The sequence below is a fragment of the Neopelma chrysocephalum genome, unplaced genomic scaffold (assembly GCF_003984885.1).
Source record: "Neopelma chrysocephalum unplaced genomic scaffold, ASM398488v2 Primary Assembly neopelma1_26, whole genome shotgun sequence".
Lineage (NCBI taxonomy): Eukaryota > Metazoa > Chordata > Aves > Passeriformes > Pipridae > Neopelma > Neopelma chrysocephalum.
This window is the reverse complement of record NW_020897695.1, coordinates 527,218-548,261: the sequence shown is the minus strand read 5'-3', so window position 1 is coordinate 548,261 and position 21,044 is coordinate 527,218. Positions and strand designations below refer to the sequence as shown.

General features: G+C 38.4%; 1 protein-coding gene across 1 annotated transcript; it reads left to right on the top strand.

Annotated features, from left to right (window-relative positions):
- The first annotated feature begins 17,674 nt into the window (after window positions 1-17,674).
- NPVF (neuropeptide VF precursor) lies at window positions 17,675-20,706 on the top strand. Its single transcript, XM_027676118.1, has 3 exons — window positions 17,675-17,846; window positions 19,025-19,379; window positions 20,259-20,706. The coding sequence occupies exons 1-3, from the start codon at window positions 17,709-17,711 to the stop codon at window positions 20,264-20,266; spliced, it is 501 nt and encodes a 166-aa protein (XP_027531919.1). The 5' UTR covers window positions 17,675-17,708; the 3' UTR covers window positions 20,267-20,706.
- Window positions 20,707-21,044: the final 338 nt, after the last annotated feature.

The following is a 21,044-nucleotide window of genomic DNA, read 5'->3' as shown; positions in this document are numbered from 1 at the left end:
ACCCTTTTGCTTCAATCCAAAAAGAAAGTGCTTACTGGGCTCAAACTCCTCCAAGGAACCCCACATCACTGTTTTTCTGGACTAGGGCAGAATTGAATGAGTGACCAAAGGAGAGGCCATGCCATTACAGTCATCTCCTTTAACATATTTCACAAGAAATTTTATAGCCTAGGTAGGATCCTGCTCCGCTGCACTTCCAAACCCACTAAATCACAGTTCTGTCACATCTTGATTGAGCAACCAATGCAATCAATTTCAGCTAATTATACATCCAACTTGTGAGCTTGTAAAGTAGTTGTATGAAGCTCATGTCACCACGTATAGCTGGACCCCTGCTGGAAAGCAGGATTTTGGCAAGGATATTTTGTGAAGGACATTTTGTGTGAAGACATGGTTTTAAATTTATGAAAAAGTGCAAACGGAGTTTCAAAGCTGAATTTGGTTTTAATGTTTGTGGACCTGCTTCTGCTTCTAATGCAATTAATAGCAACCTACCACTGACTTCAGCAGAAGAACATCTGAGGACTTTACTCCATAGAAACTCTAGCAGTAAAATACAAGACATTCATTTTAGCTATTATATTTTGGAAGGCTGACAACAGCTGCATGAAGAACTGAATCTGAATCTCCCGGGGAGACACGTAACACTTAAATCACTAAGCCATTCCCTTTGATATCCATGCTGTATTATAAAATTAATCTTTTGTAGCAATTAATTAGAGTAGTTATGAGGAAAGTCATGCGGTCTGAGACTCACATTTATTGCTCAGTGTGGCCTTGTTTGTTTAGTCAGATTCCCTTAAGCCATTAATAGAGCTTTATGTTAATTTCCTTAATGCTTCTCATCAGCATGTTCAGAGTTACAACTCCACTAGGGCTTCACAGATTATCTCAACATATAGTACAAGTAAACAATAGAAGTTACTTCCCTCTGCGTGTCATTCTCCATGGATACCCTAATGAGATTATATCTATGCCAGTCCAAAATCTTAGAGATAAGTAAATGAAACTCCTTGGCCTATGACTGAACTTTCTCACAAATTCAGACCTGAAGAGGTTAAAAATACAAAAACTTGCTGAAACTGTGAATAAGAAGAAAAAGCAAGCACATTCTTTAGCCAGATTTCTCTTCTCCAAAGGTATTTATCTGGAAATGCTTGAAGAGCTGAGGAAAGCACAATCCCAATTTTCTTGAAAGAAAGTGAGCTAAGAGCAAATCTTGAAAATGCCAGACTTAAATGCCAAGCTGGAATTTGTTCAAATGCCTTTCGTGTCTAATGCATAAAGCCTAGTTATCAGTCGCTTTGAATCAACCCTAGGTGCTTAAACATGAGAAAAACCCTAAGCTCAAGTAGGAAATTTTGAGTTTATACATGTACTGTATATATTAACAACTGCCCCAAAATCTCTCATTGGTTTCAGATTTCAGTAGTGATATGGAAACAGCTAGGCACTTGTCTCAGGATACTAGAGAATAATCACTACATTTGTAACACTTTCCTAAGGAAGTCAGCCAATGGAAAAATTACACACTACTGTGCTAAAAATAAATTATTACACCTCTTAAACACAATCGAACAAACAAAAATCCCCAGTCCAAAATTAATGGCAACCCCTACACAGTGGCTGTTTATTGCACTTGGTCATGTATGTTTTCTTCTTCAGACTCTAGAGCAACTACTCACAGCTGCAGAACTGGAGTAATGATCCTCACGTCCTTCATTTCTGCAACTGTGAAAGTGGCAGTCTGAGGATGTTTCAGAAAGCCAGGAAGCCCTTGGAACAGCATGTAAACTGCAGTTTGAAGGTTGCAAATCTCACAAAGAGATGAGGCACTCCATCCCACAGGAGGCAGAAGTTGCTGGTGTGGAAAACAGATCAGACTAGGGCAGCTTGGTCAAGTCCTCAAAGCTACAGCACACACGTGGCCATGAACCCCATCATGAACTAACTGACCTCCTCACCCAAGGATCCAGCCACTGGAGCCATATATCTCTCTTCTCCACGAAACCCGAAAGTCACCCACATCTGAACAATCTCAGTGTCCACTGATGTGTTTGCCACAGATGGTTTCAACTTGGGCATGTCAGCATTACTTGTGAAAAGAGGTTTTGTCCTTCAATATCTCTTCCTTGTTGAGCAGAGGACTAGCTCTTTCAACAGTCTTTTATCTTGGCCCTCATTAGCAAAATAATTGTAAATGTGTGTCTTCATTTACATGCTGGCTTCTCTTCTTATTTGCAATGGCGATTTGGATTTTTTTCATCAATATAGAAGCCTCATTTAATTTTTCTGCCTTTTTTTTTCCAAACCTGAGTTTCAGTTATGACCAAACCTTATCCTCTGCAGATATCTATGTTCACTTCAGTTCAAAGGCACTGTCTTCCTATCAGCTTTTAGAAATAGGTTGCACTAAAAAAAAATAGCTGTGGGATGCAGAAGCTACTATTGAGTAGTGCATTGAACTCTGAGATCTTTGCTCTGGAGATGAACCTGGACAAAAAAGATGAGACATATATTCAGAAAAAAATGGATATGTGCATGTCAGTGGTATATCAGTTTCTAATCAATATTAAACCTCTAACTGCCAAGATCAATAAAAGCTGCAGGGTCATAGCTGTCACATAGTTTCTCAAACATATCAGCTAATAGTGATTTTTGCTTTGTGCTTTTTATGCCTAGCAGATGAGGAATCTCTACTTTCTTCTTTAATATTTTCAATATTGAAATTCATATATGCTCTCATGATGAGATGCCAGGGCCACAAGTAAGCTTACCCCCTAGCTTTGCAGACAATAAACACACCACAAATTTCCAAAATATAGTTCTGGAATGCTGAGTTAATTTGGAGTCAGACTTTTCAGTAATGCAATGGTCAATAGCTTTTGGTTTGGGGACCTGTCTGCTGGCACCCAAAGCAATACTGCAATAGCTCATCATGACACTTAAATGGGATTTTTTTCTCTATTGTATTGTTGCTTGTACTTTAAGAATAGCTGGCAAATTTTCACTGCCCACAGATTCTCAGGAACATGACAGCTGCGTGTTCTGGTAGCATTTGATTGAATCACCTATTTAAGGACCCTTTTCACCTGTACTTTTTCATCAGGGGTTGTTCACTTCCACCATCTTACAAACAAGTGAAAAAATTGCATTTTCTGGTGAAGTTATAGCTTTGCCATAGCTGCAAAGTTAAAGAAGTGGGCAGGATCTAAGTAAAAGCATAATGCAATGTATGGGACTAATCACTGTTGTAGGAAAAAACTGACACACTTTTGGGTACATAATTTTTTAAAATATGAAGTTTAACTGAATAATTGTAATTGTTAGACTTTCTGAGAAAAAAAGTTATTAGTTCCATTGGACAGGGATAGATTACAAAGCAGTAAGGTTTTCAGCAGGAGAAACTTGGACTGTCCACACAGGAAATTGTAAGTGTTCTTTAGGTGTAATACTAGTGCTCTTTTAGTGTAATTGTTAGTGTTTTGCTCTTTGGTTGTAATATTCCTTGCAGTCTAGGTATGGCAACCTGGAGTTGCAGTGGTCCCTGATGGAGGTGACAAGGGTTTTTGCAGTGCCCCCCAACCAGAAAAGGAAATTAATTTTATGCATTTCTTTCCTGTCTCTTCTCTCATTCTGATAATAGTGTGTTTGTGAGGGCTCTGTTTATTCACTGTGTACAGTCTGAATTAACACAGGAGCCTGAGGAAAAGCCCCACACAGTATGATCTCTTTGCCAAATTCTTACAATCAATGCCAACTGCTACAGAGTGGAGATTTCTTTTATTCTGTCGTGTCCAACCCTGAAGGAAGGGAACAGATTTTGCTTTCAATAAAATTGGGATTTTGAAATGACCATTTTTCTTTAGAGAATAATACTTCAATATGCACAGTGCACAAGTGATGTACACATGGTAGGAGGAAAGATGCTTGCCTTTTTTTTTCAATTAGCAAATATGTAAAAGGAAAGCAGATATGATCACTCCCAAGAGCAGGCAAGATGTTAAAAGATTAAGAGCACATTTTTTAACATGATCCCTCTCCTTTCCTCTCTTATCTGTGAGTTTTTGTGAAAACTAAAGGTTACAGGAAAGTCTGTAAGACAATGCTTTAGCTTGATTTCACAAGTATTTTGCTTTGTTGGCATTCAATGGTTTTACAAGAGACAATAATGAAAGCAAATAAAACCTGTAACCATACCCAGTGGGACAGAAGTCAAATGAGAAAAAGCTGATGTCTTTGAGCTGACTGAGCCACAATAGACAGGTCTTAACAGAGTAAGGAATTTCACAGACTGCGTTAGGGACTGTCAAACCTACCTCACTAACACCAATTAACTGGAAGACAGGGGGATCTTAGAGTCTGGATCAAAGCCTTTCTTGTCCAGATGAAAGATCACATCAGCTCTGAAAGAAAGCTACAGATGTCTATAAAAAAAAAATCCCTCTTCCATTCAGCTTGTTTTTCAGTGAATTTTGAATTACTTTGTCAAGAAGAACAAAATAACAACCCAGCCGGAGAATGTGTCAGATATTTCATTTAAAAACAACATGAAGTCAGGAAGGTTGTAGCCAACTTAGAGGGACTGTTTGATCCTTTCCCAAGACTACACTGCTTTTGAGGAAGAGTAATATTAAATCGTTCACTCTAATCAGTTCTCCATTTGAAAACAAGACATCTATTTGAAAAAGCCACAAATCAAAACAACTAACTGCTCTCTCCTGCTTCATATGAGGATGGCATGGCCTCAGCATACAGTGTATGATACAGCAAACCACATCCAGGAATAATGACCTCACCATGCTGTAACTTACTAAGAAGGTTACAGTGGCTATCAGCCAAATTGGCATAATAGTATTCCATAAAAAGTTATGTGAATAATAAATTCAAATATATTTGGTGCATTAGTGGATCAGAAAAACTTACTGGAAAACAGTATCTGACACCATGTTCATTGCCTTATTCATTTAAGAGAGCATGGAGATGAGCTGATAGCTTTGGAGATTAATATACGCAAGAGCTTCATTGCTAGCAAGGAGCAGACACATTAGGGAACATAAAAGAAATGCAGTCAAACATACTATAGACCATTTTGGGGACAGAAAGTGCACATTTAGCGTCAGTAGACATTTTGCCAGGGTAAGAATGCAATATGGACACATCCTCTTCTTGTTGCAATTCCTCTCACATACTTGTGTTTTAACTCTGAGGGACAACACAGTCAAGGGATGTGTGAACTTCCCTGTTGTACAAGTGGATCAGAAGTCTCAAGTTGTCATTTGTTGGGAAGTATTTTCAGGCAAGCTTTCATAGAGCATTTTAAAATGCAAGATGTCAAGATTAAACCAGTGGAGCAAACAAAATGGATCTAACCCTAGACATTGACATAGGAAGGTTTTGTAGCCCAGGTAAAAGTACCCAACACCTGCAGTCTGCTAGTTCAAGAGCAAATTCTGCTGTGCTGTACCAACCACATTATATTCAGAAATAGTTTTGCCTCTGCCTGCTATGACTCTGGGCATTATTTAGACTCCCTATAGAAATACATTTACCACAAAGAAGTAATGGCTTTTATACCAAAGCCAAAGAAGACAGTACTTCAAGTTTTGCTGAAGAATGGATTGAATTCATAACTCCTTCTCTCAGTTTCTTCTCTCTGAGAGGAACAGGACAGTGCTCCCTCTTGGACTTTGAATTCACCTGTGTGCAGCAATCTAATTTAGACAGACATCAGTATGTCAAAGGCACATACCAAATACGGCAGAATTGAAAGCACAAAATGGCATGAAATACAAGACCTAGATTTATGGTTCCTTTGAAATGTGTGAGCTGGATCAAATGCCTGGATCGAAAATGTGCAGTACAAAATCCTGACTTTCTACTTATTTTGAAAAGAATTTCCTACTTATTTTGAAAAAAAATAAGCTTTCAGGTACTGTGAACACTCACTTATACAGTGTGACTGCTGATCATTTTTGCTTTAAAATTACAGAAACAGAAGTAAAAAGATTCCAACCTTTTAAATACAAATAAGATCGGTGAATTATCTTATAAATAAAAAATCCATAAAAAACAGACTTGGAAATAGTCTTATAAATATTCTGCTGTAAACAAACCAGTTGACTGAGCAAAATAAATTTATAAATTGAAGGTAGAACAACAGCAGAAAACAATACACATTCATTCCCTTTGGAAACCAAAGTGGATAAATGGGTTTAGTCATGTCTGTCCCAAGAGAGTCTCAAAGCATGCATTTTTTTTCAATGTAAAGTGCAAAGAATTGCATTGCATTTTGAATTCCATTTTAAAACTAATTAAAGGTTTGATTGTGCCACTTTCTCTGTGTTGGAATGCACTTCAATACATATTCAGCTTAAGGCATGTGCTCAAGGAGAACTACTCAAGCACTTAACATCATTAACTATGATTTTATGTGCTTTGCTGGGTCTGGGCTGTAATGTATAGAGCATATTACTCATCTTGCAAGTCAATGATGAAAATTAATGTAATCTAGGCAATTAATGAAATGGATTTACTCCAGATGTAGGTTGCTATATCTCAGAGCAGCCTCCTCATTTAATTTAAATGTTCAGGTCATTAAAGTCATACATGCAAGGTTATATGGAAGATTTCATATTTTATTTACAGAGAATCATAAAACTATATTTAAAGGCCAGGTTAACTAATGGGGATATTTAAAATCTGTTTTGATATTCTTTCCCTTCCACGCTGTATTTTTGTTTGCTACTATATTTTAGGTTAATGTCATTTTCAATAATTGTTTGCTACGTATTTTGATTGCAAGCAAACATCAAAAAAAGCAAGTGACAATTCTGATCTCAGTTTACCAGGCAGGCTTCCTCTCCTTACGCATTTCCCAATCATATGCCTAAAAAGCTCTCTTAAATAAACATCTCATGCCCTCATGTGGTTAAATGGAGACATTGCTGAATAAATCTTTGGCGTGGCTTTTCTCTTTCATTTGCACACAGCAGTGTTTGCCCAAAGGAAGAATGCTAGCCAAACTGTGCAATAGCCCAATTTAGATACTTTTACCAATAATTATACTTTTACCAATAATGAAGGTCTACATATAAGCAAAATATAGAAAATTATGAGCTGTTTTAGGCACTACCATGGCCTAACCTAGGACAGAGCATACAAAATTCTGACTAAAAATTGCGGTATGTATCGTATCGACCAGTGCTTAGTACAGCACCAGCTAAAACCAGTTGTTAATGTCTAAGCATCTTAGGTTTTTATCTATAGTTTAATTAAAAATACGCCCTGAAAATACCAACTTACGATCTAAATCAGTAGATTTAGAGTCAAGGTAGGGGACATGTGGGCTTTTTTCCCAAGTAAATGTCCAGTCTTAGGATTCTTGGCAAAGTAGATATCAAGATAGATTTTTTAGTATATAACTTCACATCTCAGGCTCAAGAATAAGACAGAATGATTGTGATACGTCACATCCAGCACCTTGTTGTTTGCAACAAAAAGAAACAAAAAATCCCCCACATGTAACTGATCCCATGACTCTACAATGGTGATTTTCTAATTAGAATTAGAGATAATTTGTAATAAAAGTTCTTTCCAATAATTTGTGTTCATCTAAAACCACAGTCCTGCAAACATATCTATTATACATCCATTAGTCTGCATGGGGAGACAGAGGTTTGGTTCCTTTTGGCCTCAGATATTCTTTTTGACCTACAGTAAAATCACTGGAAGTTATACTGAGAGATATTAGTAGAGACACTGAGTTTTTCTAAATGCCAAGGTCAGTTACTTCCATCAAAATCAAAAGCTTCTGGGTATCCCCTACCTCTCTATTCAAACGCTTAACTCTTTTAAGCAGCTCTTCAGCACTGTTGCCAAGTTTGTGATGTCTTCTCTCTCAGTGCTCAGGGTACAATGAGTAGATTGGCCAACTGAGCTGATTGTTAGATGCTTATATTTATTTATTTGCACTAAGTAATTGGCACAGTTACCTGTGGAGCAGAATATGGCTGTGACACTACAGCAGACTAGCATATGACACTTAAATTACCTACCTACTGTGCTCATCCCCTTTTGCTGTGATTACCTCCCTACCACACTCACAACTAATCAAATTAACCGTTACATCCATCTGTTCTGAACCAAAATCCGTGGCATCGTGTTAGGGGGAGATCAAGCTCAAGACCTGCCTCTTGCTCAGTCCTTGCATCCACCTGTGGTGTTCCACACTGACCTCCCCTCAGCTTTCTATTACAGTGATATCCTGTGTGAGAGGCTGGTGAGATGAACTTTAATTGAGAAATTAATGTACAGCAGGAGGGCAAGAAAGAGAAAGGAATCCATGTGAAAGTAGGAGTCTTACAGCTGTTTGTCACAGAGAGATGTGAAATTGGTAGTCATTATGCTCTCCTGCATTGAGACAAAGAGTTGCTAAATTAAACAATTCTTAAAGAGACAGAGAGGCAGAAAAGGAGCTTCCCTTCTCTGTCCCCAGCCTCTGTCAGCCTGTTCCTAAAGAAAAATTTTAATTTTTGCTACAAAAACAAATGCAAGACTACAGTCAACTATCTGATAGAACTAGGTGGCTGTTACCAATTTCTCCAGTGATGTACTGTTGTAAACAGAAAAATAAACAGCTCACTACTGTAAATCCACCAGGGGATTGTGGTGAAATCATAAACTGTAAGAGGAGAGCTCAAGTGGCCTTACACAGTCACCACAATGCAGCAGTGGAATTATAGCACTATAACTCAAAATTTACTTAGTTCTTACATTCAAGAGCAAGAAACTAAGATTTAAATCGATGTCCTGCACAGACTGCCCAAGTTTGCTCTTCTCCTCCTGCACTTTCTGCCTCTTACTCTTTTACTGCACTGGCACCGCCCACAGGAGCTCTCATTGCTCCTGGCACTTCCTTTACAGTGCAGCAACTGCCACCAGAACTCCTTTGCTATTGGGACTGAAACCCCTTGATTTTGTCTCTTAAGAAAATTAGTGTGAGGTTCAGGGAACCGAGTAGCAAATGAACTGACTTGGTATTTGATAAGGATTTTGAGGAACAGTGTCTTACTAAAAGTTTCTGATGTCCAAGCCAATACATGAAGAATTAAAGGGTGACTCTTCCAGGCCATTTCCAGGCCATCCCAGAAATGTTGGACACTACTGGTAACTCCTAGAAGGACCAATAAATGTTCTTTACTCATAGTTTAGACAACGCTCTTAGGCACATGGCGTGACTTGGCGTGTCCTGCGCAGGGCCAGGAGTTGGACTTGATGATCCTAATGGCTACATTCCATCTCAGCATATTCTATGATAAATTAGGGACCCCTGTGCAACGGTTTCAAAATATTCTCTTTCAAAATGAAGTGAGGTTGCACAAAGCCGTTTTAGTATACATCGGCCCCAAATCAGCACAGCAATTAAACCTGAGTAATCCTGGTGTTTCCCTCTAGATTCTTTCATTTAAAAATGGCATATCCCATCCTGTATGGGGATAGATTTGTCCTGTCAGTGCTTTTATTTTTGCAGGTATGTCTTCATGAGCTTTCCTCATTCAACTGCCCTGAGGTACCACAATGAGCTGCAGAACAGCCAATGCATGGGTTCCAGTACTCACTTGTACCTTATCTTTCCAAGCCGTCCCATTAGAAACTTTCTGATCCCATAGTCACACCATAGGGATCAGATCTTCACAAGCATCTGTCCTTTATATTTCAGATTAACAATTAAAAAAATAAATATATAAATTGAGATGGAGGAAAAGTAGGGTAAAAAAGTGACTTTTTTTGACAAGCCCATAAAAATGTCAATCCTAAAGCAGCCCAGCTGTCCAGCAATATCCAGTAGCAAGTTTCAAAGAAAGCTGCACAAAATCTGCAATAATCAGACAGCTGTCTGTATTGTAATCTTGTCTGTTCTCTGTCAAATTGGTACCTCTTTTCCCAAGACCTATTTCAACCAGCTGAGAAGACCTCGACCCTCTTCCTGGGAGGTGGACCTGGCAGGAGGCTTGCTGCCTTCTTGGATAGTCCTCATTTCTTTCCCATGTGAGATGACAGCAGAGACATCTGTCAAGCCTTTTTCTGGCTCCAGCTTATTTGGTCAACATCAACAGAAGCTGGAAGGAGCTGGCAGGCCTCTGGAGCTGGCAAGAAGCATCAGGTGGCCTGGTTTGTCAGAGGTGACCACATCTCTGACACTGGCACTGGAAGATGCATGCCTGAAATGAGTCAGAAGTTTACCCCACTTCTCCCCAGGCTCACGTTGGCAGGTTGGGGACCTTTAGAGCTAGAATTGTCAATTATTATTTCTCTGCAAGCTTCAAAAGTAATTTCCGATCATTGACCATGGCCTCAGCATGGTGGCTGTGTTGCCTCACATTCCTTCTCACTTTTCCTCAACATAATCAGAGAATCACAGAATATGTCAAGCTGGAAGGGATCCACAAGGATCACCCAGTCCAACTCCTGGCCCTGCACAGGAGCATCCCCAAGAGTCACACCACGTGCCCAACAGTATTGTCCAAATGCTTTTTGAACTCTGTCAGGCTTGGTGCTGTGACCACTTCCCTGGAGAGTCTATTCCAGTGTCCAACCACCCTCTGGGAGAAGAACCTCTTTCTAATATCCAACCTAAACCTCCCCTAACACAACTTCAGGCCATTCCCTCTGGCCCTGTCACTGGTCATCAGAGAGAAGAGATTAGGGTCTACCACTCCTCTTCCCCTCACGAAGAAGCTGAAGACTGCAGTGAGGTCTCCCCTCAGTCTCCTCTTCTCCAGGCTGAACAGACCAAGTGACCTCAGCCGCTTCTCCTACGGTTTCCCCTCAAGACCCTTCACCATCTTCGTTGACCTCCTTTGGATGCTCTCTAAGAGCTGAATATCTTTCCTATATTGCAGTGCCCAAAACTGCACACAATATTCAAAGTGAGGCTGCCCCAGTGCAGAGCAGAGCAGAGCGAGACAATCCCCTCCCTCAACCAGCTGGCAATGCCCTCCAGGATGTGGTTGGCCCTCCTGGCTGCCAGGGCACTGTTGACTCATATTCAACTTGCCATTGACCAGGACCCCCATGTCCCTTTCCATGGCACTGCTTTCCAGCATCTCATTACCCCATCTGTACATACACCCAGGGTTGCCCCATCCCAGGTGCAGAATCCAGCACTTCCCTGTGTTAAACTCCGTATGGTTGGTGATTGCCCAGTCCTCTAATTTGTCGAGGTCTCTCTGCAGGGCCTCCCTGCCTTCAAGGGAGTCAACAGCTCCTCCCAATTTTGTGTCATCTGCAAACTTGCTTAGTATCCCTTCCAGTCCTGTGTCCAAGTCACTTATGAAGTTGTTGAAGAGCACAGGACCTAAGATGGAGCCCTGTGGAACCCCACTAGGGACAGGTCTCCAGTCTGATGTTACCTCATTATTACTATTACCCTCTGTGTTCAACCCATGAGCCAGTTGCTCACCCACCACATGATGTGTTTATCCAGCTGTGTGCTGGACATTTTGTCCAGAAGGATCCTGTGAGAGACAGTATCAAAAGCTTTACTGAAATCCAAAAAATGACATCAGCTGACTTCCCTTGATCAACTAGGTTGGTCACCTTGTCATAAAAGGAAATCAGGTTTGATAATCAGGACTTCCCTCTCATGAAACTGTGCTGGCTGTGACCAATAACTGTCTTGTATTTCAGGTGTTTTTCAATACCTCCCAGAATAATCTTCTCCATAACTTTACCAGGCACTGAAGTGAGACTGACAGGCCTGTAGTGTCCAGGGTCCTCCTTCTTGCCCTTCTTGAAAATTGGGACAACATTCACCAGCTTTCAATCAGCTGGGACCTCTCTGGATTCCCAAGACCGCTCAAAAATCATTGAGAGAGATTTTGCAATGACATCAGCCAGCTCTTTGAGGATTCTTGGATGAATCCCATTAGGCCTCATAGATTTGTAGGGATCCAGCTGGAGCAGCAGATCCCACACAATTTCAGGGAGATGTTACAAGCCTCATGGCTAACACTCAATACAAAGTTCAATGATGGCACTGTCAGCTCCTTCACCACCACATGCAAAGTCCAGGACTTCCAATGAAATACTACTTTCCATTCCAGAATACTGTCTAACATCAATATCGTAAAACAGCATGAATAAGAAGAACATATTTTTCTCTCCCTTTTTCCCTTTAAAAGCTACATGAGAGAGAGAGGTTCTATTTTAAATAATCTGGACCTGCTTCTCCAGCTTTGTCAGTAAAATACTTGCAGCCTTTTTCTCTCCCCAGGGAACATAGATGTTTTCCCTTAATTTTTTCCTCTCCTAAATTGCTTACATTTTTTTCCTACAGTGAAAATCAGACCCCACACCACACAATTCAGTTAACCTACGGTTTAATCTTCAAACTCCTCAGAGTTTGAATACAAGGCATAGAGGAACTATTAAATGAGCACAGTACTTCTAGAAAAAAAACATTCTGAAAAGGGGGAGAACAAAGAATGAAGGTATTTGAATCTATAACTAACACAGGTTCCAAAGTGAAAAAGTAAAGGGAGAACATGGAATAATTAATCTATTAAAAGTCCTTTGGCTTATAGTTAATTCAAATAAAATCTACTAATGATTTTTTAAAGTCCTGAAGGAATTTTTAAGACATAATTTATAGTTGTATTTTTTTCTCATGCACTTTCCATTGCTGCCTGTGGACTCTAGCTTTAATCAGATTTCTTGTTCTTGTAAGACTTTATGAAGTCTTTCTTGATTTGCAGCCAACCAAAGCACTTTTAATAATGTATGGTAAAAGGGTTTAATTTTTAATAGGCAAGAATGGGCAAGAGCTGCTACATGCTGTAGTAGATTGTAGTAAGGACAGTATTACACTCTGCAGAGTAGTTAGTAAAAAAGAACGTATTTATATCCCAAATGTTATTGAAAACATGTTTATTTTATTACTAGCACCAATGTATAATTGAAGAACCTGTCGAATCTGTAATTATTGTTCACACCTTATTTACCAAGAAGACAAAGTCTTTTTCAGCTTGTTACCATAATAACTCAAGCCTCTCATTGTTTTCTGTCTCTCATGCTGTTCTGCTGCTCCAAAAGCTCAAAGAAACAAAAAAAAAAAAAAAGAAAAGGTGAAGTTACACATCTATATCCTGGATTCAGCTAATCAAGGTGGAAAATATCTTCAAAGACTGGTGACTGATTCCTAGGGGTTAACATTAAAATAAGATTATTTGTACCTTAGTATTTGTATGCATTTGTCCTCTGTTTATTACTACCCAGCTAACAGGAAAGCTTAGAGCTACATATAGGTGAAAATGTGGTTTTAAATGGTTTCATAAATGTTATTTTTCCATACCAACCTATAGTACACAAAGAAAGGGGCTTTCATAGTAGAGTGAATTCCCCTATTCTTCTGAAAAATCCCAATAGCTGAGCTAATGCCTCATTAATAAAGATAGAAATTATCACTGTGTCCTCAGTAATTGTACAGATGTTGAGGCTTTATACCCGTGGTATTTCAGCAGAGTCATTCCTGATTTAGTACTGGTTTCCTAATGAAATGAGGCAAATCTGTTTCTCTGTGTGTGTGTCTGTCAGTCACCCTTGATAACTTTCAAGTCTAGAAGCCAAGTTCAGTAAAATTTGGCAGGGATAGACACACTGCTCATGCAGACATCCTACAGTAAGGTTAATAGTTACTGGACCTCAGAGAATATACACTGTCATTTAATCTTCAATCAAAAAGTCATGGGAAACTGAGGTTCACTGGTTCCTTTGATCACAGAAATATTTATTATCAGTATGAGAGGGACATCCAGCCTACATCTGTAAACAGTGTCAGGATACTGAGTGGAATGAAGGTATATTTATCTGCTTAGAGTCATACATATTCAGGGCAAATACACCTTGCATTGTGTACCAGAACCGAAGCACAACAGAGTAAAGCCAGCAAAATCCATTGCATGCCATAGGAATGGGTGAAAAATGAACAGAATTGCTTGCCAATGAAAAAAAAATTATACATTTTTAAATCTTCTTTCTTCAAAATGAGCCATAGGATAGGCCATATAATACATAATGACAAAATGAATATATTATGAATGATTTATCATTATGGAAATGCACATATGCTTATTGGTGGCATGAGTCATATAACATGCAATTTTCACACAATATGTTGTTAATAATGGATAAGGATTTATCAGTATATTCTTATATAAAGAAAGAGCAATATTAAAACTTGTTCTTTCACTGGAATCAAATAACTGTGCTGGAGTTGCTTATGAAATTGAGCTCCTTTTGCCATTAGTACTAATTCTATTTTAATGTCAAATTTTTAAGTAGATATCCATCAACTTGTGCTAGATCAGAGTCACCTTACTGTTGTACTACTAAGGCAAAGTGCTCCTACATATGTGCCAAAATGTGCCTACTTACACTAAATGAAGAGTCAAATGTGCCAAATGTGCCTACCTACACTAAATGTAAAGACAAAAAGAAGCAGACGTTACCTTGTCCTAGGTTGTAGTATGCACTTGCAGGAAAACTCTTAAAATTAGCCCTACCTGTGAGGCCTGTTTCACGTGTAGATGGCAGGGCTCATTTCTATTGAACTGGGGAATTTTCAAAACAGAACTCCAGTTACAGTAAAGTCCTCTGAAGAGCTTGGCTGATGAGTGATGTAAGATAGCAAGACAAAACGAGTGTAGGATCAGAGGCTAAGAACTTGAAAATTGTTTTCAGCTGTACTCAGAGCCCTTTCCCCTCTATATGCCTTAATCAGACCCTTTGTGGATCAAGATGGAGCAATTCAAGAATAAACAGCCCACTTCTCCAACACAATGTGCCTCCAATAAATGTGTCTTCCCTCTGTAAATTAATAATTTTAATAGATCATGCCAGGATGCATCAGCTGCCTCAGTTTGAAGTTAGCTGGACCGGTTTATGCTGCTACGGAAGACAGCTTAAATATAGCAGAATTTCCAGTCACATTGATGAAGAGTGCTCACGTTATCCATTCTGGTACTTGAGCACTAGGTTCTTCCTCATGAAAGATAATGAGCAATCATTATAACTGCTTGACTTGAAGTTTCCAAGGAGTTCCTGGGAAATTAAAGGCAAATTAATTCATAAAAAGTATAGGGACATACAATTTGCTGACTGCCTGGCATGAAAAATACCTGAAAACTTCACTTTATGTTGATTAGAAAATCAACATACATAGGAGGTAAGCTGAGTGTCAAGAAAGCCTGACTTGGCTTAGAAAACAGCAATACATTTTCCTGTTCTGTCTAGGGAAAACAAAATTTGTATTTGTGCCAAAACAATGCAGAAGAGTTTTTGGATCTTGCCAATTCCATTTAATTTAGAAAGCAAATATCTTCACACAATTAATTGAGAGACCATCGATCAAGAGAGGTTCATAGACCAGCAGTTAGGTAAAAGGAAGGCCCAGTGGTAGATGACCACGTTAGACAGATATTAGAGCATGAATTGCATTCATTGTTGTCTTTATTGTAGCTATAAAGAAAAGGAACTTGGAAAATCCATCTGTTCCCACGGGTGGAAGCCCCCAGACACATTCAGGAACCCACATTCAGCCCTTGGTGAAAAGAGACAGTTGCTGCCCAATATAATAAGGACATGGGCCCATTGGAGTGGGTCCCGAGGAGGGCCACAAAGACGATCAGAGGGCTGGAGCACCTCTCCTATGGGGACTGAGAGGGATGGGGTTGTTCAGCCTGGAGAAGAGAAGGCTCTGGGAAGACCTTAGAGCACCTTCCAATAAGTTAAGGAGGCCTACAAGAGAGCTGGAGAGGGACTTTTTACAAGGGCCTGTAGTCATAGGACAAGTGATAGGGATGGATTTAAACTTAAGAAGTGAATTTGGATCAGATATAAGGAAGAAATTCTTCACTATGAGGGTGGCGAGTCACTGGAACATGTTGCCAAGAAAAGTTGTGGATGTCCATCCAAAGGCAACTTGGATGGGACTTGCAGGAACCTGATCTAGTGGAAGGTGTCTCTGACTATGTCATGGGGAGTTGGAACTAGATGATCTTTAAGGTCCCTTCCAAACCCCAAAAAATCTATGATTCTGTGATGTTTGAACCCAACCTTTTCTGCTGTCAGCCAAGGCCAGAAGGATTGCACACAGCAAAGAAACAACGAGGAAATTATGTAAATAGTGTGTACAACAACAAGGGAAAATGGCACTCAAAAGCCAGTGACTAATCAAAATTCATTCTTTTCTCACAGGGGCTTCTAATTAGCTTACTGATACCATTCTCATATATTTTAACAATTTGATGATCTCCCGTCACATAAAAAATGAGTAGAATCTTTCACACCCCTCCACCTGGTGAAGTTCATCTAAGAGAAACTGTTCCCTTTTCACTTTTAAATCTGTCAGTGGGATTTCCCTCTGAAGGCTGTTTATGGTTTTCAGGATCTCAGTTTCAGGGAATCTAAGGTAGAATTGGCTCCATGCATGCACCCATAAAAACAGTCACTTTAATTCTAAAATGAGGTTACTTGCGACTTCTTCAGCTTCACTGTGCAGCAAAGACAGTAACATACTGTCAACAGATAAACGGTCCATACTATCCATGATGGCTACAGCATAAAATAATTTCTCTTGAGACAACATTTCCTGTGCTGCATGGAACAGACATTTTACAACCCTGGTGATAAATTGCAAAATAACATGTCTAGAGTCCAGTTTCCAGTGTGAGTATTTATCACAAGCAATCAGGTTTCCTCCATATGTGGCTGATTTTAAGTATTAGCTTAAATCAGTTCAAGAATTTAAGAATAACAAATGGAAGAAAAACACAATATTTTTTTTTTAGTGTTAGTCTGGCTCACCAGCCTACATAGCAACTGATTCAAAGTGAACAGTAAGGGTACATTTAGTGTGCATCCTGAATCTCCTTCTGGGATAGAACATGCACGGGCAGTCCAGTGCTTTCCCTGCATGCAGCAAAGTGCAGATGCCTTTTTAAAAAACACTATTGGAAATTTAGCCTAAAGAATATAGATGTAACATAACCTTTGAAAGTTCTAAAACTTAAACTGATGGGCAGAGTTTCAAAAGCATGTATCTAATCCATTCTGAACGCAAATTAACATGTCCAACTTAGAGCATAGACTCTATGCACGTCAATAGATCACATTGACGCATAACATCTCTTATGACCTGATCAAAAACTTCAATAGACAGCACTTAATTTCAATGGGTCAAATGTACAGTTGTACATAAGTATATAAACAAGCATTCCATGATCCAAAAGAATCATTTAAGCAGAAAAATATTTACATAGAGAAAGCTTCCTTTCATAGTCCTTCTGAGGACACTGATACAAAAGAAAGAAACAAGGTGATTTTGTCTACTGGTGATGAAGCATTGTGACTATTGTATATTCCTACTGTTGTTGCTTAATTAGCTAATTAAGACATACTTCATCAGAAGAAAACATTTGTAAGGTCAGTGTATCCTTAATAAGAAGTTATGTTGTTTAAAAAGCTTCACAAAAGAAATTCCTAACATTATTCAAATATATTCAAATTGCTTCCTTAATTAATATTAAGAATTGGAGCTTTAGAGACTGATGTAACAGCAAAAAAAAAAATTGTTTTCTGATTATATAAAAAGATGGAAGTTTTCTGTACAGATTCTGAGCTCTCTAAATAAGCTTAACCTGAGAAAAATGAAAGTAATTTCAACCAAGAAGTTTATTCTGTTTGCTTTAGCTGGAGTGGTCTTTCTAACATCAACTAGTATGTGCCTAAGCGAACCAATGAAGTCCAGTCTGGAGAGCAGAGAAGATGATGATAAATATTACGAGGTAAGATCTGTATTACTATGATATTATTTGGGGGAACTGTGGGTCAAATCCTGAGCACATTGGACTTTTTGGCAGAGGCTCTCTTAGCTTCATTGCACAGCATTCAGCATTACAGCACTAGCAGTATGAAAAAACCTTGCTGAAAGAAGGGAAGTTCATTTGCTTGGACATATATACCATGTAAATCAATTCATGTTTCAATTTTCTTGCAATACAGATTTGTGATTAGCCTGAGATTTTTCTGAAATGTTTCTTTCACAGTGGGGTCTCAATTCATATTCCTGTCAGGCACTTTATGCACATAATATAACAGATAGATTATTAATCCAAAATTAATAAAGGCATGCTTGTAATACTCAAAGAATAATAATAAACAGAGAACACTTTAAGTCTAATATAGTTAATGGTCTTAACATTTTACTCTGGAATTGACTATAAAAATTTCTTTGCACGGTTGCACATTTATTATGTCTCAATAGATGCCAAATGACATTTGCACACTTCATCTGCATTATTTTTCATGTCTGCCCTGCAAATACTCCCTAGGAAATGAAAGCCAACCTCTCTTTTTGACTTATCATCATTGGTATAATAAACATCCTTCAAACCAAAATACAATTGCAATTATGCTAGTGAAATCCTCTGGTCTTCAGCTCACTGTCTTTTATACACTTCTAGAAAGGGTGTGCAGGTGCAATCAGAGGGATAGTTTGTTTAACGTTTTAATCATGAAGTATGAACTGGAATGGCTCGTTCTCCTTCTCTGCCAGTAACTGGAGAAGCTCACAGGGAAGTCACCAAAGAGGGACAAGGAATTGAAGTTAGGTTAAGTGGCATTTGTGTCTTTTAACTGAAATTTAAAACAATATTTGTACGTATTTGCTGTTAAGGCTTGGAAACTTATTTTTGTAACAAAAGTGCCTGATTTGCAATATGTCCAGGAAAGAATACTGCTCTATAAGAAGGGTCATGCTGTTACAGCTATTTTTCAGGCAACAGTTGCCCTTTACATCATGAGACAGGTAATATGGAGCTTAGCAAAAAGCATTACATATTCAAAAAAAGAAAAAGACTGTTACCATCAGCTTTCTAAGGCGAGATGAAAATGAAGGCTTTGTGTGATTGGTATCTGGAGTAATGCCCTATAAAATGATATTTTTTAAATTATTTGTCTTTAGATTAAAGATATTTTGGAAGAAAAGCAGAGAAGTCTCAATTTTGAAGAAATGGAAGACTGGACATCAAAAAATACCATTAAAATGAACCCTTTTACAGTAAACAAGATGCCAAATTCAGTTGCTAATTTACCTCTTAGATTTGGAAGGAATTATCCAGAAGAAAGAAGCATTAAACCATTTGCTAATTTGCCCCTGAGATTTGGAAGAGCTTTTGGAGACAACATACCTAATCATGCTCCAAAGGTATCACACAGGCTTGGGAGATCTCCACTTGTTAGAAGTTCCAGTCAATCACTTCTAAATTTGCCACAGAGATTTGGGAAGTCACTGACTGTCAATCAGGAATCTGAACCAGGTAATACTACACAGTGTTCATGCCATATATTAAAATGCATGTTAAATCATTAGTGATGATCAAATACAGCTAGAATTCCTCAAGGAATATTCCTAAGCATTTCAATGTAAGTTCAATTTGCCAAAAGAAAGATTTGCAGTTCATCAAATCAAAAAGTTTCATCAAAAGAACGAGTAAATAATCTCTTTATAAAATCTTTCCTAATGAAAAGACACCAAATAGCCAAATCTGAAAATGTTCAAATGACAGGATAACGTTTGATGCTTTTTTAGATCAGGTTTCATTCTGAAAATTTATAGCTTTGGTGAAAAAAATTCAAAATCATTAAAATATCCCATTTCAGCACTATAAAATGACAAACTTACCTAAAAATTACTCTTCCATTTTCTAAATGTATGAAAATTAGAGTTAAAAAAAAGAGACAAAATACTAAGCTGAATAGCAGCATTTTGAAAATTTTTTTTCTCACTCAAGCTATTTTTTTTCCAGATTGTCTTACAGAGACAATATTTGGAATTTTGATTGTTCATTCCAAGTTAAGATGAAAAATTTTTTTTTGACTTCTTAGAATTTTTTTCAGGATAAGAAAGCTATTTCCTGCCCATTACTAAGAATAATTGAAACCAGTTCTTCAATAACCATCCTTCTTATCGGAATTGCTGCCTTGTTGGAACTGTCCATTTGTCTTGTAACCAAGTTTCATTTGGCTACCCCTGACTTGCATCTGACACATGTGTAGAGTAGAAGTTCAGGCCAGGAAAGATAATTGATATATCAGAAGCCAAGATTTTTTCCTTATTCAATTTGATTCCTTTCATTCCTTTCTCACTGTCTCACCTAATTATAACAGATTTTGTTTTATTTGTCTGCTATTTTTAGGGATATGAATTCTAACAGGGATGAAATTATGAAGATGAAATCTGAAAGACTTGGAAAAGCTGCAGTGTGTGTTCAAAACCAAAGGTCATGAAAAGGAAACGTGAACCGAAATGTAAACCTGTCTTCATGTTATGAATAATATATTAATTATGTACAAACCTTTGACATATAAGGCAATGATAATTGTAGTGATTATTGTAGTACTGTACTTCAGTGGCAGTGCAATATAAATTCTATTTACTTCTGTGCAACTCATGTCCTGTTGGTCGTAAAACCTAATTTCAGAACAATGGCTGTATAACTGAAAGCATTTTAAGCAAAAGAAGCATAGTATGAATAAAGATGCATGGTTCAAATAAGAAGAAACCTACAATGTGAATAACAAACAGAAACAGGATCAAAACCACCAGTAGCCTAAACAAAATCAAGTAAAATGTTGAGAAAGCACTTTTCCTGCTGTTTATGGGTCATGTTAGATATAAATCTCAAAGGCAACTTGTCTCTGGTAGGTGGCTCCAACATCTCTTCTCCTGCTCACCAGCTAGTCTAGCTTTAAATTGATATTAGAATCACACACACAAATGGGTCCCTTCCTCAGCAGCCATTTGATGCTCAGTCTCTTCAATAGCTTGTATCCAGAAAATATGTCTCTCCAGTTCCTAGCCCCCAGACCTGCATGTCAAGCAGACCACTCACTCAACTCACTCAACTCACCAACTAGCCCAGCTTGAGATTTGCTAGCAGATCATACACACATATGTTCACAGTGTCCATGCACACTCATAT